Source organism: Xiphophorus maculatus, chromosome 18, assembly GCF_002775205.1.
Source record: "Xiphophorus maculatus strain JP 163 A chromosome 18, X_maculatus-5.0-male, whole genome shotgun sequence".
Classification (NCBI taxonomy): domain Eukaryota; kingdom Metazoa; phylum Chordata; class Actinopteri; order Cyprinodontiformes; family Poeciliidae; genus Xiphophorus; species Xiphophorus maculatus.
In genome coordinates this window covers 11,998,056-12,015,734 of record NC_036460.1, presented here as the reverse complement: position 1 = coordinate 12,015,734, position 17,679 = coordinate 11,998,056, and the positions used below count along the sequence as shown (strand labels likewise).

Here is a 17,679-nt window from a genome sequence, read left to right as displayed (position 1 = left end):
ACGAGATGTAATGATAATGTGATTGATGCAGATTAGTGGCCCTCTTTTAAGTTTACCTGGTCACTTTGTGTGATTCAGACTTTTTTACTCAAACACCTAGAAAACATGAGCAGCCAGATCTTTGATAGAGGTAGTAGTTTTAAATCAAACAAAAAACAAAGGATTTATAAGATTATCCTCACTTATGCAAATAAAGCAGATTTTTGTTGAACTCTACGTTAATTATGGATCTTTAACACAAAATCTAAAAATATATGGTTTATTTCTAAGTTTTTCCAAATGTCTTGCTAAAATCTTCTGTACTTCATTATTACTCTCCTATAAACAAAGCTTACTTACTTGGTAAGGAAAAACACTTAAAGATGCAGCAAACTAAAGTGGATATTATAAGATATTGTACTGGTGCTTCTGTTTTCTGTTTTGTTGTGTCAAATTTAAATGATTCTGCAACTCAAACCGATGGCTTGGTCACAACATAATCAATTGGGCAAACAAAGCTTCAGAGTTTGTGAACGTTCCTCTTGTGAAACAACAATTACTGGTTTCAAATCAATACATTCCTTGAACCACAAAATAAAAACAATTCACTTAAAAAAGGGGGGGCTGATCTGAAGCTCAATGGGATCTTCCAGAGCAGTGACTGTTTATTTGTTGTTGTTTTTTTTTGGGGTTTTTTAACCTCTCATGGCTTTCATTTGTTTACAGTAGTACGATTCTGTCAATGTGGCAATCATCCAGTGTAAGAAGTATGCTAAGCAGCGCCCACATATTCGCAGAAGCATCTATGTATGCTCTTTCTTTTGAAAACCACTATTTTTTTTGTCACTGTCGGTGTTTTCTTGTCCGAGTGGGGAGTGGGAGGGGGGTCATTGGAAATGCCATGCAGTTATTAACAAAGAAATCTAAATACCACAAAACTTGATACACGGAGATGGAGAGTAGCTCTGACAAACCGGTTGCGTTTCGATGAAAAAAGGCGTAAGAAACTTTCCAGACGCGAAACACCGGATGAAAACAAGTAACCATACCGAGTGAAGAAATCTGCAGCACAAGTCTACGGCATTTGACTCAGCTATAGGTATAGAAGTTTAGTTTTCTGAATTTCCCGACATTTGACTCAGCTATAGGTATAGAAGTTTAGTTTTCTGAATTTCCCGACAAACCTTACAGGGATTGGGTGTCCATATTTGAGCAACAATAACTTAATATAATTGTTAGTCTATAGTTCTGCAGTAGTACTTTTTCATACATATCTGCCTTTCTTTCTTGTTGTAGTTAGGTTTTGTTAACATCCAAAATATTTCAAAATAGCTAATTAAGCATTTGAGCTAAAGCTAGTAACATCAAAATATCTCTCTCCTCTTTATCCTCCTTCGTTAATACCCTTCTGTCTGTTCTCTTAAAACATAGGCCTTTTCGGCTCCAAGTTGATAATACAAATAAAGCATTAACGTACTGGAGATATTATATTAGGTCGTGAGTGTCTACATATCCATCAGCTGAAGGTGATGCCCGGGTCCAACGGACCCCCAGTACTCCGAGCTGCGGCGGCACCAGAGCGAACACTGGTTGTTCAGTCTCCGGAGTGTGGAGGCCCAAGCGTCATTCCGAGTTCATGTTTGAAAAGCTTTAAATAAATCACTGACAACTTCTAATTGTTTTTCTATAGCGTAGATAAGGGACTCGTCTTACCTTTGCTTTAGTGATGATGTGTGTGGCTAGTTTAACAACCGCAAAATTTCCCTTGCCGATGGTCCGCTCGATTTCGTAGTGGCCCACTCGGGCTGGAGGGGGCCTGGTGGCCGAAGTGTGCCCGGGATTAGTGATGCACCCGGTGGCCGTGGTGGTACGACCAGTGGGGTTGATCCCAGAGGACGGCGGGGCCCGGTTCTGGGAGACCATTCCTGCTTGGGTCTGTCGGGCAGGGTGCGTAATTGCAGCCGCCGCGGACCCAGCAGCACCTCCGCTAGACACGGCCGCCATCTTCTCGCCTCTCTGCGGGAACAACAAGCAGCCCTGCGCAGCGCGCATCGGGCACGCCCCCGCCCTGCGTCATTTTACGTGAAGGGCTCCTCCGCAGCGCCCTCTCTAGGTTGTAGCCATGGCAACGATCGGCGTAACAAATGACTTCATCCACAAAAACGTATTTTGGTTGCCGTGGAGACAGAGAAGTGCGCATTATCACTTTGGTTCCCATGATTCAGTGATTCCTTACAAAAGTGCTGCGCTATGTGCGATCAGAGGGCTTCCTGAAGCTTTAAAGGTATACGCCATGTTAACGCCACAAAGACTAAATTAATCAATGTTGCTAATGAAAATATTCAACTCCATTGAGACAAAAGAAGTATTTAAACAAGGAAGTGTTCACAGACTAAGGCGGTCAGTTCAACACGACTATTGTGGGACAAATCAGTAATCCATGCGTTTACACACAGATAAATTAGATAATACGGAACAAATACAGTTTTATTGATACTTATAGAACCACGAATATACGGACTATATCTTCAAAACCTTCGCTTTGGAGGCAAACGTGACTAGTGTGCAAAGAGACGGCCTTGACATTCGTGGGGAGGGATAGGAGGGGATCTTTTCAATGGTGCTTTGTTGAATGTTTTGGCATTTAGTAGATAGATAGATAGATAGATAGATAGATAGATAGATAGATAGATAGATAGATAGATAGATAGATAGATAGATAGATAGACAGACAGACAGACAGACAGACAGACAGACAGACAGACAGACAGACAGACAGACAGACAGACAGACAGACAGACAGACAGACAGATAGATGATACCAGGAAATCAAGCACTTCATCGATGTAAAATAAATTAAAATTAATAAAAAGACAACATTTATATACATTTATATTATATGTACAAATAACATTTATAAGCATTCATTTCTTGTTGCAGTTTTAACGTGTTGTAGTTCATGACTCCCTAACCAAGTTGTAGACACCGCCATCTATTGGTAGATATGGATTCTTGCAACAATTTTGACTGCACAAAGCAGCCATTTGCCATTAACCAAACCTAAACAAGGACATTTCTATGTAAGGATGTGCTGCTAACTGCTAATGAGTTATTGTTACAAAACAACAACTGGCAGTCAGAAACACTTTTCCGTTCAATCTTTTCAGAAAGACGAATATCACATGCATAAAGCAAAGAACTGGAGCAGACAGATTTCTTAAATCAGTTTTGTCACTCAGACCTTCTATCATAGAATACCCCCAATACATATTTCGTAGTTTAATGAAATTCTTTGATCTAGAATTTGAATTGATGCCATCACTGCGAATAAACAAGATACAAATTTACGTGTTAATTTTTTAAGTTTATTTATGACTGGTGGATTTTTGTTGTTGGTTATCCTGATTCATTACATTATGTGCCTTGTTATTCGGCGTTGTTCAATTTAATTTGCATAAGCTTAAATATATTTATTCTTCAATTAAATTAAGTTGAATTAAATTAAAGTGTTGGCACGTCAATTTCCAATGGTGAAGGTGTTCCACAGTGACGTCATTACGTCGCGTGGCGTTTTGTTTACTGTTAGAGCGTGGAGGAGGGGGGCGAGCTAATGGAACGGATTTTTCGTAGTGTGTACAGCTTTTAGACGACAAATATCTTTCACCTGGTGCTGGCGTCGTTTAACGTGGACGTGAATACGAGTTAAGACGGAGGGCAGAATTAGTTAGCCGTAATGCGCGGTTCCGTTTCCCCACTCTCTTTCTAACCGACTTGGAATCCGCGGAGATTCTATCCTGGCGTCCTAACTTGCGAGCTGTTAGCACAGCTCTCCAGATAGAGGAGGTTGCGTCGTCGTCGTCTTTGAGTTTTGTGTTTCTGGTGGCACAGCTGCTAGTTCAGAAGTTGTTGTCGGTGCCGAACTGACTGAGCACAAGCCTGTCGCTTGAACATTTCGCTGTGTGTTTAGTTTGTCAAGGAGCTTGCAGCGGCTGGTGCTTCTGCTCTTTGTCAGTGTGGAAGTGGCCCAGTTCATCAGGACATCTCGGTTTAACTGCTCCTTGATGGGGTGGGGTTATTTATGTGCTTTGCCATACAGGCTGCAATAAGCTTAGTTGTCGGTTTTCGGTTGAGGAAGACGGTGTCGGACAAAATGGTGTTAAGGAGCTACTGGAAATGTCGTCTTAAAAGCAGCTGTTTTCCTGCGCCTCGCTGGATCCGACCAGGGCTGGCAGCTTTGTTCTGGTTCTGTGTGACCCAGTTAGTGTGTGGCGCTGGGGCACTCGAAGAGGCTAAATTTGTGATACACAAGGATGCAGAGTTTGATATGACCTATAATGACACGGTTACAAGCGAAAACCAGACCATCTATGCGTTCAATCACACCATCTCCAGAAATAAGGTGAGTTTCCTTCTTTACATCTTAGAATATGGTGTCCAGGTAGTGATTTGGTGATTTAATTGTTTCCTTGTTCCTTTCTTTGACTTTCAGACAGAGGGGGTGCGTGTGACCGTAGATGTGCTGCAGCAGTATCTGGAGAGTCCTATTCTGTTTGTTATTCGGCAAAAGCAAGCTGTGATGTCTTTTCAAGTCCCGCTCATTCTCAGAGGCCTGTGAGTAATTCTCACTTTTCTAAGTTTATTTAATGTTAACTCTAAGATGATTTGTTTTCACCAAAACAAACATGATTTAAAGACAGTGCACTCTTTAAGGACATCCACTTTATTTACAGAGATCATCTCTGTAAATAATTATGTCTTCAGGTCATATGATAGAACACTGTAAACGCTACCTGTGCCTCTCATAAATGTTTTTCCAAAAGTCTTCATAACCGATTCTCTTTAGTATTCAGGTCTGTACATTAGGCCGTTCTAATGTATGAATATGCTTTTATCTAGACCATTCCATTGTAACTCTGACTGTATATTGGATATCCAACATACATTCAAAGTTGTATGTTGGATATATCAATCAATCCGGAACCCATACCAAATGATGTCTGCAGTTGTGTCATACGTTTTCCTGTTGAAGTTGTTCAGATTCTGGGATATTGTTTCATATCATAGCTCTGCTGTAAACAATTCACAAAGTCATCCTTGATCTGTCTGCTGTTTATTGGTCTTCATGTTGCAGTTTGTTTCCTAAATTTCTCTACTCCGTTTACAAGTAAGGTGATTTCTGAAGGCATTTGGATACACTGGTTTTTATTTTACTTATTATTACTTCAGTGTAACCACGTCAAACATTTTGGACAAACATTAGAGGGCACTCGTGTAGTTTCGCGTAATCGGGGGAGTTTTTATGCTTCCCTCAGCAGTTTCCTTGTCTTGTGTCTTTTGGTTGTGCAACTTCAGAATTGCCTTGTCGCCCTCTTGCTGTTGCGCCCTCGTGGACAGAAAAGTTCCACGAGGGCGCAACAAGGTTTGTTAATGAGCCTTGAACTGAAAGTTCATTAACAAACCTTGAACTTTCAGTTCCTCCTCTTGGAGCCACCAGAACAGATATGAGGAACCTCTGTTATTGGAAATGAGAAACTTTAGAATATTTTCCTATCTGTCATCACATTGTACAATGTGGTTTGTGTGTTGTATGGGAATTTGCAACAAAGGTGGTTTTGGTTGTCAATTATTTATCCATATATTATAGAACTTAAAGATCTACTATTGGAAAATATTCTTTATGCGTCATTTAAAATGTCTCATCATTTTGTAAAATAAAAGACATTTATATTTACCCCAAAGCTGAACTTTGTGGTAAATAGAAGCCCTGTTATCCTCTGTGTTTATCAGCATGTGTTCCTGTGTGTCAGCTATCAGAGGAAGTACCCGTACAAACACGTGGGCAGAACCTTGTGCCAGCCTCCAACCCGAGCCGCGTCCGAGACTCAGTACTTCTTTGTGGACGTGTCCACCCTGTCGAGCCAGCAGACAAACTACCAGTTGCGAGTGAGCCGTGTGGAAAGTTTCACCCTGCAGTAAGTTATATGACTTAGATCTTAGCTCTATGGATATGGCATTTATGTCTCAGTGTCAACAAACAGCTTCTGGTATGCCTGACATGCTATATTTAACTCGATTACAGGACAGACAAGAAATTCAGCTTCACGGCATCACCTTCCCAACCTCAGGTAACCCAGCTTTACGTTTGGAATAATGACTGTCGCTCTCCAAAATTATATTCATTGCAGTCATAGCAATGTCCTCTACAGATAAAGTATTGGCATGGGTAGAGTGAATGTAGGACAAGTAAAAACAAAAGACAGGAACTTACATTTCCCAATGTAAGTGTCTGTCCTTGTGTGTGAAAAATGTAGAGTTTTTGGCACACAAAAAAACTTTAAAAAGTTTAATTTATGGTCAAGGGGGAATGGTAATCTCTACCATAAGAAGTAAAAATACATTAAGAAGACTAAAACACTGAGCAGCTTCAGTGTAGTGATTTTTTTTTATCTAAGCAAATGTCTGAAATGTAAATTAAATCTATATCTCCTTACTCTTTTCTGAAATGATGAGCACATAAACCACACGTCACCACTACATCACTCCCTCATGTCGCTAAAGTTAACTGTAAAAATGTACACGCAATACTTCGGTAATTTGCGGGACCGGGGGGGAAGTGAGGGGTTGGTGTGCGCGTCGAGACGACCAACACCGATGCTGTTGCTGCTGTTTCTAACTCATTCTGCTGCTTGTTTGCTCAATGTTGGCGCACAAGACGTAACCGACAGAATCCGGTTAAAGGATTTTCAAAATAAAAGATCCTCCAGACTCAACACATAAAACGGAAGTATTTAATTATTTCTTGCGCGGCCTGGTACCAATTGGTCCACGGACCGGTACCGGTCCGCGGCCCAGAGGTTGGGGACCACTGCTTTACACATTTTTAATTGCTTGTCCTGTTGACCAAAATGTATTATATGGGTCTTTGTTGAATAGTCATTTAAGCATACATTACAGAGGTCATAACATGCAAAATGCTTGAACATGTCATAATATTTAAAATATATTTCTATTCATTTTCATTAGTCTTTTATTTTTTTAAGTCAATCCTGAATTGGCAATTTGCTCCCAGGTGAATCCTGACGTTCTCTAACATGTGAATCTAACCACCAGTTTTCTGTGACTTTCCCACCTTAAAATCCAATCTTTAGTGGAACTTAAAAATTAGATATCTGTTCTGAAACCTGAACATTTCAGGTTCTGGGTTTAAGTGTAAGACACAATTAAGCTGCATCTTCAACCAAACATGGTTGGATAAGAACACTTATTCTTTTTTTCAAAATCATGTTAAAATGTTTTTGTATGATGGCATTCAGGAGGTCTATTATTCATTGATGCAACACTTGTAAAAAGTCAGAGTCCCACATTATAAAATGTAATCTTACCAGCATGGATCATGCTACAGCTCTGTTTACCTCTCCTTCTTTTCTCCCAGTTTTTTAAATATGTTTTTCCTGACGGGGTGGATACTGTCATTGTCAAAGTCAACTCAGACGTGAACTTCCCCTGCTCCGTCATGTCTGTCCAGGACATCCAGGTATATAGTTGGGGCTGCCATGCGTTCTGCGTATTTTCTCTGCCTCCTTTCTATATTTTCCTTTTCACAGCAGATGACTCCCCCCAATGTTTTCCATTTGTGTTTTTTGACAGTTGTAGCATTTTAGACCACTGAGGTCACCACAGAGGCACCTGCATAATTTTGTTTCACTGTTTTAACGTTAATTTTATGTTATCGAAACAGTGAAAAATGTTTTTCTCAATGTTTTTTTTTGTTGTCGTTTAAATGAAATTATCTTTTTTTTAATGCAACTTTGAATGCAGGAAGCATTTTATTTTCTCATTCCTCTCCTTATAGTGTCCAGTCTATGACCTGGACAACAATGTGGCCTTTATTGGGATGTATCAGACTATGACAAAAAAAGGTGCCATCACCGTGCAGGTATTTGCTTTTTAACATTACACTAAATTCAACATCATTTTTCCTCAATCATTGTGACAAAGATCACATGTAATATCTCCGTGTGTCGCTTTATTTTTAATCCAGAGAAAAGATTTTCCTAGCAACAGTTTCTATGTAGTAGTAGTGGTGAAAACGGAGGATGAGGCATGCGGTGGCCCGCTGCGTTTCTACCCCCTGCAACCCGATAAACTAATTGATGCTGGTAACCGCACCAAGGACATCAACGTGGTGGTCTCACCTGCCATTAACTGTAAGCCACATATATTAATAAAGCAATTTATAGATTTTGTTGCACACAATCGCTCCATTCTTAATGGAACAGCAACATATTAAGATACATCATGTAAACTACATTCAAGATCTTCATCTTTTATATTTGTTAGACAAAATACTGAGCTTTGCTAAATAATAGTTGGAAGTGTGACAAGAAAATCAAATGTCTCATTGGCTTTAAAATGTGTTTTCCCTCACAGCTGAGAAATATGTGATAGGCATGCTGTTCTGTCTTGGGATCTTCCTGTCGTTCTACGTGTTGACTCTGCTGGTTTCCTGCGTGGAAAACAAACGGTAACATTTTTTACTTGTTCCAGCTCCAGAAGCTTCTGTTAATCAACTGCTTGATAAGTTCATGGAGATCTAAATCACATTTTAAATTTGAAATATATTTTTGGCTCAATCCCATGAAGAAGTAATTCATAGTTTATTAATTATTGCTACTTAATAACATTTGAATGCCTTATTTTAACTCACTAATGTAAGTGGCATAAACACACATAAGTGTACTGACTAAATCATAATTACTCAGCTTCCTCAGCATGTATTCGCTGAACTGCAGTAATGAAGGCTACCTGAAAGATTTGCTTTTCAATAACATCTGGAAAACAAAGTCAACATTCATTTAGTTGACTTTAATAAGAAAATCAGAAGACGCTGGGTGATGTCTGACAACTATATGTTTCTTTCTAGATTTTGGTGTCTGTTGTCTTAGCTCTAATAATCTAACTCCTCTATTTCCCTAGATAGCCAGGAAGTGTGTACAGTTTTTTTTTTCACAATTGTTATGAGTTGTATCCATCTAAATACAGAAATTAGCTGTTGCACTGAGATAAACCTGATCAAAGAGTTGAATTATTACCTGAAAGTCTCCAGTCATCACTTATCGATGACTGTGAATCTGCACACAATGAAGGAAACTATGTATGTAATTAATAATTTTTGTTTTTCTGCAGAATGAAGAGGAGAGAAATGTTTCCGAACCCCCCTGACATGTCGCCTGCTGAGACAGGTAGCCAAGCAGCTAGCTGATTTCATTTTTTATTTTTATTTATCTTACAAATTGATAATTATCTGAAATATCCAATTTCTACATTTTTCTTTTAAATACAGCTCTAAATGTGATTGTTACTCATTGTGTCTTTGACCTTCTCTCCCTGTGCGGTTCAGCCTCCCTTCTTGGGAAGAACGGCGACGGTATAACGTCACTCTTCTTGTGCACTTGCTGCTCTTTCTCACACTTGTTTGGCTTGTCTGCAGTCGCTCTGCATGCATTAGCTTGCATTCCTAACCTCAACAGAGTTTAAGCATCCTCTATTGAAAGAAAGTGCCTGATTGGTTGCTGAGCTCTGTGAACTGTGCATTAGCATGACTCCAGCACAGTTCCAAGAGTTTCATTTTATGACCTCAAACAGATAAGGATGCAAGCTCTCCTCGGTGCTTTACAGGTTTGACCGATGGCTAATGCACATTATCAGGAGCTATTAAAATTATGACGATGCTGCAGATTTATGGACACTACAGTTGAGATAAAGGATTCACGCTGATGCGTGTCTGGAGTTCAGAACTGCCTCTCGGTGTGTTTCTGTTTGGTTCACTAGTGTTTGCTGGCATGATTTTCATGAGAAAGCTCACAATTCCTGCAGTTCATAGTCAACACAGCATAAACTGTACTTTCTTTGTGCCATCTGTCACACATAAAGTGCCCTCCAGTAGTTTGTTTGTAGTAACTAACACTAATCAGAACTTAACAAAACCTCAATTTTTTTTCACGTCATGTTTCAGGCACAAATCTGATACTTGAGAGAATTTTATTAAAATTGTATGCGACACACTGACACAGTCTTGCACCTAAATGTGAGATGGGAGAAGAAAAGCAACATGGTACACAAATCAGAAGGGAGAAACCAGTTTTTAGAGTAAGAATTGAATGGCTTAAGACCCAGAGAGCCTTTCCTGCCAGTCCAGCTAAACAGAATTTGTTCAGAGCTACAAAAGCTACAAATTATCTTATTTCTAATTAAACGACAATTTTATTGTGTTTTTGAGGTTATGTTAAAGAAAATGATCAAACTTGCATATACAATGAATTAATTAATTTCCTTCAATGGAAAGTTAATTTTTCATGGAAAAATGCATTAAAGCCACATGGTTTGAAACCAAAAGACAGAACAAAACTTTGTAAAGAACACTATTCCTTACACTATTTTTGTCATTCTTTGGAGAATTGCTATGGTTAGCATCTTTTAAAATTACCTAGATTTTAAAATATTGTTCAGTTAATCATCATTTTATGACCAAAGTTATTGAAGGCCACAGTGGAAGGTCTAAAGAGGCACATGAGGCGAGATAAAAGTGTGTTAGAATGTCATAGTCGTCCAGATCTAAACTGTGTTAAGAATCTGTGACTTAAGACAGACACACGCCACATGTTTTCAGATATTGAATAATAGAAACCATTATATTCATGTTTGCTTCATCTACCTCTTCTCCATTATGTGCTACTTCGTGTTGGTGTGTCCCAGAAAATCCCCAAAGAAACCCTTTAAAGTTCGTGGTTGTAATATAAATACTTTTGCAATGCATTCTTCTTCTTTTTTTAACTATGCTGATATTTGTAGACTTTTGACCCTTTTAAACAAATCTCGACAATAATTCTGTGTCCAGACTTCTGTATGTGTTTGTACATCTGTTGTATCTTGGGTGTTTTGGGCGAACAGCTCATGTGCCATGTGTTTAGTAGTGAGGGATATGGAGAAACGTAGTAGTGCCAGTGTGTTTAATGTGTGAGATTTGTTTTAAAATAGTCTCTTCTGGCTTTTTAAATGTGTTTATCTTTGTCACAGGCAAAGCTCCAGCCTCTCCGTATGAATATGGCTCCTTTGGTGAGTTGGGGGCTGATATCTGTTACTAATCTCTGAGCTTTGTTGGAGGTTGTTTAATCAACACATTTTCTTCTGCCAGCTGACAACGGCAGCACCCTGAGCTCCGAGGCCATCACTGACAGCGCCACATCAACGGACAACAACTATGGCTACTTGGGTATGAGCTCCAACAGACACAGCTGTTATTTTTCACCTCACCATTCTCACCCTGAAGCATTTTGTTGTGGCACAGCGAGTGGCCGGCTTCCCTGAGCACCTCGGGTCCCTCACTGCTGTTCTGTGTTTGTTCATCAGGACAGGAGCCTTTCAAACGCCGACCATTCCTCAATCACCTTCATCACTTAGCCATCCACATTGGTGACACCCTGCCACGCAGTTTCCCAAATCACTCCCCAGATTTGCTCCAAACCAATCAGCACTGTACTAATCGCACACCAGATTTCATATTTTATTCCAGATATTATGCCATGCAACCCAAATTAAATGTGAAGTGATTCAGTTGCAAATTCTTTTTTTGAAAAATTTGTGATGCATTTAAGCACTCGTGCATCAGTTTGACAATACCTTTACGTATCCAATCACCAAATTGCTCACAGTCTGCATCCAATCGGCTAAGCCATCTCTCTGTCTCTCTTCTGTTCAGAGCGATCATTGGACAGCGTCGCACGAAGCAGGCAGGAGTCTTTAAGTTCTGTGGAGGAGGACGACTACGACACTCTGGAGGATATCGACTCGGATAAAAACATTGTCCGCACCAAGGTGCACATCATCAACACGGACATGCTGTAGATCAACAGAAAGTAGTGTGGAAGGAAGAAAAATACATGGCTTTATTTTTTTCATTTCAACCCCTCTTTACTCTAATACTCTTAAGTAAATCCAGTGCAGAAATGTACCTTTAAATTGTAACCAAAGAAAGAATAATCAGCAGGAATGCAATTCTTTTACACTAGTTTGTTGGAGTACAGAACGATGGCTTGAATTAATTAGATTAAAGCATGTTCATAGCCCAGATCTGAATTCAGTTAAAACTTTGTAAGACTTAAAACTGGTGATAACTGATATTCACCATCAAATCTGGCTGAGTTCATCTTTCTGTGTTGCCTCTTTTCCCTCCTCATGAATTCTGATTCATTCTCCTTATCACAGAAGTACCTGTGTGTGTCTGACCTGGCTCGCAAAGACAAAAGGATACTCAGCAAGAAATACCAAATCTACTTCTGGTGAGTTCACCAGAAGTTCATTGTTATGAAACAAAGGCTTCTTACACTATGGACATCCTCAGGACATTTTCACATGGCAAGAACCCTTAGAGAGGATCTGGCACAGGTTGATATTATGGGTGCAACTAACAATTATTTCAGTAATAACTTTTTGTGACTATTAATTGATTTTTCTGATATAAACATTGACCGATTCTGCAGATTTTTCATTTCACTACTTAAGCCTTTCTCATACATTAGAAACATATTAAAAGATGCAATAAACAAATTGTCCCAAGAGACAATTATTTAACTATTTCATCCATGACACTTTGGTCACCATGGCTACCTCGTTAACATTTTATAGATCAAAATGTAGACTGATAATTAGCATCACATTCTAATAATTATTCTCTCCTCAGGAATATTGCCACTATCGCGGTGTTCTACGCGCTGCCAGTCATACAGCTGGTCATCACATATCAAACGGTGCGTTGGTGATAAACAAACATGGCTGCTCAAACGGCCTTCGAAACATTCTCATGGTGATTTCATGTTTGGTCTTCAGGTTGTAAATGTGACAGGAAACCAGGACATCTGCTACTACAACTTCCTGTGTGCTCATCCTTTGGGAGCTCTAAGGTGTGTGTTTATTCATGCTTCCGCTATTGCAGTAGTAATACACATGCTCAGCTGGCTGTGTTAAACCTTGTGTGTGCAGTGCGTTCAACAACATCCTCAGTAACCTTGGATACGTGATGCTGGGACTCCTCTTCCTCCTCATTGTCCTCAAGAGAGACGTCACACACAATCGGGCGATGGTTCGCAACGACCTCAACGCTCTGGTGAGGCTCCTGCCACCAAACTGATGCTAGATGCAGGGAAATGTTTGTTGATGCTATAAGCTGTACATTCCTCCATCCTGAGGTTCTGTTTAATATTGTAGCACAAAAGGTGACATGTTATTATGGTCGCTTCCTATTAAACAGGTAATATCTGAGCTGAAATAGTCGTTTCAACACGTTTTCTGTTTCTTCTGCAGGAGTGCGGCATCCCGAAGCATTTCGGTGTGTATTATGCCATGGGAACTGCTCTGATGATGGAGGGCTTGCTCAGTGCGTGCTATCATGTCTGTCCCAACTACACTAACTTCCAGTTTGGTGAGACATGCATCTTTGCTCTCCAGTCACATGAGGATTTATTTGTTGCTATTTCATGTTTGTTTTCTCTAGATCCCGCCACACACGATAGCTGTAAATCATTGAAAGTTGACAATAAGTGGAACTAAGTCTGATGTAGAAACATTACCAGTTCTAATTCCTGACTTGCCATGGGTTTGTGACTGAGTGAGATGGATTTATACAGCTTATCGGCAAAAAAATGGTTGATTTGGGGTTTAGTCACAGTTTATCAGGAAGATTAAGTCTGTCACTTTACTTTAAGAAAACATTTGAACAATCAGTTGCATTTTAAGCCATTTCCAGTATTTTAATTGATTAAAAAAAAAAAAAACAGTGTCAATATTTTCCAGAACAATACCTGTAGTCATTCTGCTGCCCTACAGACACATCCTTCATGTACATGATCGCTGGGCTGTGCATGCTGAAGCTCTACCAGAAGAGACACCCCGACATCAACGCCAGTGCCTACACCGCCTACGCCTGCCTGGCTGCTGTCATCTTTTTCTCTGTGCTGGGAGTGGTACGCTCACACACACGCCAACACACCCCCACACACCTCACACAAGTTGCAGTCAAGCTCTTGTTAATTGTGTGCAGCACTGTTTGATGATTGTGGGTTGTTGTAGAATTGATTTTGTTTTTGTTTTGCAGGTGTTTGGCAGAGGAAACATGGCGTTCTGGATCGTTTTTTCTGTGATCCACATTCTGGCCACTCTGCTCCTCAGCACACAGCTCTACTACATGGGCCGATGGCGACTCGGTAGGATCACAGCAAAAAACACTGAATCAAGATCAATGAAATTGAGTCTGCTTAAAAGAATCACAAGCAGTTTTAGGTTTTGTTTTTATTTAAAATGTTCAAACATTAAATACTTTCAGGTAAAAAGTGCAACAGCAGAATTAATGTCTTAAGTAAAGGGTTGCTTGATACTGCTGTTTTCAATGACAATATTTATTCCTATAACTTCACATTTTATCACTCCATCATAAACTTCAGAGCATTTTATTGAGATTTCATGTGATTGCACTTGTTGAAGTTGAACCTCTGTTTTACTTGTCTTTAACAGTTTCTAACTGGTTTACTTGAATCCATCTATTCCATTTTCTCATGCCAGTTTTGCTCTCATCTGACTTCAGCATCTTCATTCATGTTCCCTGTGTCACTCGACACAGTTCTGTGACACTGTGTCAAGTGGGATTTGTAGCTTTCTTCCAGCATTTGCTTTCTGTCTTACACTCTTCCATAAAAACAGATTTGTAGAGTGAACAATTAGCAGATGCTAACAGATTTTTTTTTAACCTGAGTCGTGGCTCTTTGCAGCTCCTCCAAAGTTACCTTTGCCCTTTTGATGCCTCTGATCAGTGATCTCAGTGAAGTTTGTGATCCAACCATATCAAAGTCCCTGTGCCACACTTTGTGAGCCACATGTAGGATTACGTTGAGGTCGGGCAAAGGTTTTATTCTGACAGTTAAAGTAATCAAAGGTCATTTGATTAGTTCTAATGTGTTTGCATTACATAATATACAGCTGTGGGTTTTTTCTTCAGCAAACTAAACATTGAAAATTCTCACCCAGTAATCAGTAATTTGTCTCAACTAAATACAGTAAAAGTCTTTTTTTTTTTTTCATTCTCTTTTTGTAATTTTGTCCACTAGATGCTGGTGTCATGCGCCGGATTGTCTATGTGATCTACACAGATTGCATCAGACAGTGCAGTGGACCCATGTACATTGTGAGTTGAGATCTAAAGACTTTGCAGCAAAAATTTACATTAACAATTAAAGATAGATTTATTAATGACCTCTGGACTTACTAATAAATGTTGGCACCTTCCCCCCCTCTCTTTGCCTTTCAGGACCGTATGGTGCTACTTGTTATGGGCAATATAGTCAACTGGTCTCTGTAAGTAAACACACCGTGTCTGACTTTGATTAAGCTCTATAATCTGGAGCTTCATCTGGATTGGCTGTTTGCTCTTCACAGCGCTGCCTACGGCCTCATAGAGCGACCCAGTGACTTTGCCTCATATCTGCTGGCCATCGCCATTTGCAACCTGCTGCTCTACTTTGCCTTCTACATCATTATGAAGGTGTGTGTGCGTGTGTATTAACGCAGCCAGCATCAGATATCAAAATTATATTTGATTATTGTCCTTTTTGTGTCGCTTCAGCTCCGGAGTGGTGAGAGAATCAAGTGTCTGCCATTGGTGTGTATTCTCTTCACGGCGGTGGTCTGGGGCTTTGCACTCTACTTCTTTTTCCAGGGACTCAGCACCTGGCAGGTCAGCAACACACTGATCAGATTATTTATGTATGATTGAATAAGATGTACACTAGAAAGGGCTATAAATGTCTAATTTTTTTTTAGCGCTGCGACTAATGATTATTTTAGAAATCGATTATTCTGTCAGATATTCTCAATCGTAAAAAAATTAGCACTGCAGATTTTTTTTATACAATATTAGAAATATATTAAAAATACAAATAAACAAAACATTCAGTTCCTTTTAGAAAATAAAAAAATAGCATTTTATTGGCTAAAATTCTGTTGTACGCTTGATTATTTGTAGCAAAGGAAAAATGCTTCCATCATCGTAGTGATGCTGCTCAACTCAGCATCGGTGCAGAGCTGAACTGTTGACTATCGTTTGGATAAACTGATTAATAATTTACATCCAACGCTGAGAGGTTTTTTTTTCAACAGAACTCGGAACTACATAAAACTGAAACTATGCTACTTTAATTCTGAGTAAAACATATTTACAGACAAAGGAGAGTTTTTAAATATTAAATCCAGTTTTGGATTAATTTCTCCTCCGAATATGTTGTTTTTTCAGCCAATAGCCTTTTTTGAGTCTGTATTCACCAGTTAATGATTAATCGATTGCTCATTTAGTTGACAATTATTTTCATAATCGATTCACCAACCCAAATCCCTTGCTTTCCCGACGCAGAAAACTCCAGCAGAGTCTCGCGAGCACAACAGAGACTGCATCCTGCTGTCGTTCTTTGACGACCACGACATTTGGCATTTCCTGTCCTCCATTGCTATGTTTGGATCCTTCCTGGTATGGTCGTTGTTTCTTGTTTCTAATCAGGACAAAATGGTGATTGTTTAAAGCCAGTGCAGCACTCGACACATTTTGGAGTTGGAATCCCTCTTGTCTTCCCCTCATAGGTCCTCCTGACCATGGACGACGACCTTGACACTGTTCAGAGGGACAAGATTTACGTCTTCTGAATCTGTCGGGTCTTCCTTGAAAAGCTCAGCTCATCCTCTCTGCCTTATCACCTGTTTTCTCTCTGTCGGCATCAAGTCCATGTTTGGAAAAAAGAAACAGCCGGTAGCCTGATGCTCCTCAGGCGGTCAGTGAGCATGTCTCCGCCTGTCGGAGCCAGGCCGGGGACACTCGCGTGCCAATCCACAGCTGGGTCAACATGGAGTGGTCCTGAAGCGTTTTGTCCTCCTGCTGCTATCATCGATGTTACTGTCGCTCTGCGTGTTTACGTACTGCTGCTGCTGATGAAGACAACAATGCAAACACTGAACTCTTTTCTCCATTCTTTTTATATATGGTCCTCATTATGGTCAAAACAGCAGAGATCGATGCATTTTGTATGCTGTGTGGTTCTGCAAGGTTGTGTGTTTACAAACCGGGGGAGCGTGAGTCACATCCAATCTGCCAGTGGCCTTCCGTGTTTCTAATCACGTCAGTCACACACTGTGCTCCGATTGGTCAGCTTGTTAAAACTAGCCGTCCTTAAATGATTGTATTTACTATTTGACTGCCCTTGTGTGTATGTGTGACTGCGGAGCCAGTTTTTTGCACTGTTCTGTACGAAAAGTAGATTTTATTGTCCAGCATTGCAATGAGTGGTTACTAAATAAAAGGTTCTTTTTCACAAATGGGACTGTTTTCATCTATTGCCTTAATTAACTATTCCTTCTCTTTGAATTTACCCATATTTTCTCATTGCAACCACAAACTTTAATGTACTATATTGGGAATTTATGTGATGGAGCAACACAAAGTAGAACATAAGTAGATGGAAAATGGTGCAAGCTTTCCATAATGCCTTAAAGATAAAACTCTTAAAATGTGTGGAGCATCTATGTATTCAAGTCCATCAACTTTGCACGTATACAGACTGAAAAATATGTTCTTTACAAACAGCAAAAGCTGTCCGATTGGATCACATA

At 39.8% G+C, this 17,679-nt stretch overlaps 2 protein-coding genes across 6 annotated transcripts in view; one reads left to right on the top strand and one right to left on the bottom strand.

Moving 5' to 3' along the window:
• The window catches only part of sik3 (SIK family kinase 3), a 41,605-nt gene extending 39,592 nt beyond the window's left edge, over positions 1–2,013 (bottom strand). For all 3 annotated transcript variants that reach the window (XM_023351172.1, XM_005804540.3, XM_023351173.1), the window contains exon 1: positions 1,693–2,013. In XM_023351172.1, coding sequence (XP_023206940.1) covers positions 1,693–1,983 — 291 coding nt within the window. In that variant the 5' untranslated portion in view covers positions 1,984–2,013. The remainder of the gene's footprint in view (positions 1–1,692) is intronic.
• Positions 2,014–3,556: 1,543 nt separating this feature from the next.
• sidt2 (SID1 transmembrane family member 2) lies at positions 3,557–17,390 on the top strand. Of its 3 annotated transcripts, XM_023350709.1 has the most exons (27): positions 3,557–4,378; positions 4,469–4,590; positions 5,787–5,951; positions 6,059–6,104; positions 7,412–7,513; positions 7,832–7,915; positions 8,021–8,186; positions 8,410–8,503; positions 9,166–9,221; positions 9,380–9,406; positions 11,056–11,094; positions 11,174–11,251; positions 11,389–11,451; positions 11,738–11,853; positions 12,244–12,317; positions 12,719–12,785; positions 12,865–12,938; positions 13,018–13,141; positions 13,339–13,456; positions 13,861–13,997; positions 14,129–14,237; positions 15,135–15,211; positions 15,335–15,381; positions 15,463–15,568; positions 15,650–15,760; positions 16,433–16,546; positions 16,657–17,390. In XM_023350709.1, the coding sequence occupies exons 1-27, from the start codon at positions 4,058–4,060 to the stop codon at positions 16,717–16,719; spliced, it is 2,700 nt and encodes an 899-aa protein (XP_023206477.1). In that variant the 5' UTR covers positions 3,557–4,057; the 3' UTR covers positions 16,720–17,390. The 3 variants fall into 3 exon arrangements, with proteins under 3 accessions (XP_023206477.1, XP_023206478.1, XP_005804596.1); XM_023350710.1 differs by lacking the exon at positions 9,380–9,406; XM_005804539.3 differs by lacking the exon at positions 11,389–11,451.
• Positions 17,391–17,679: the final 289 nt, after the last annotated feature.

Excerpts from the sequence above, each read along its gene's own strand:
- sidt2 (XM_023350709.1), top strand. The coding sequence starts at position 4,058 with ATGTGCTTTGCCATACAGGCTGCAATAAGCTTAGTTGTCGGTTTTCGG. Across the intron at positions 4,591-5,786 it reads CCGCTCATTCTCAGAGGCCT|CTATCAGAGGAAGTACCCGT; the intron begins GTGAGTAATTCT and ends CCTGTGTGTCAG. Across the intron at positions 12,318-12,718 it reads AAATACCAAATCTACTTCTG|GAATATTGCCACTATCGCGG; the intron begins GTGAGTTCACCA and ends TTCTCTCCTCAG.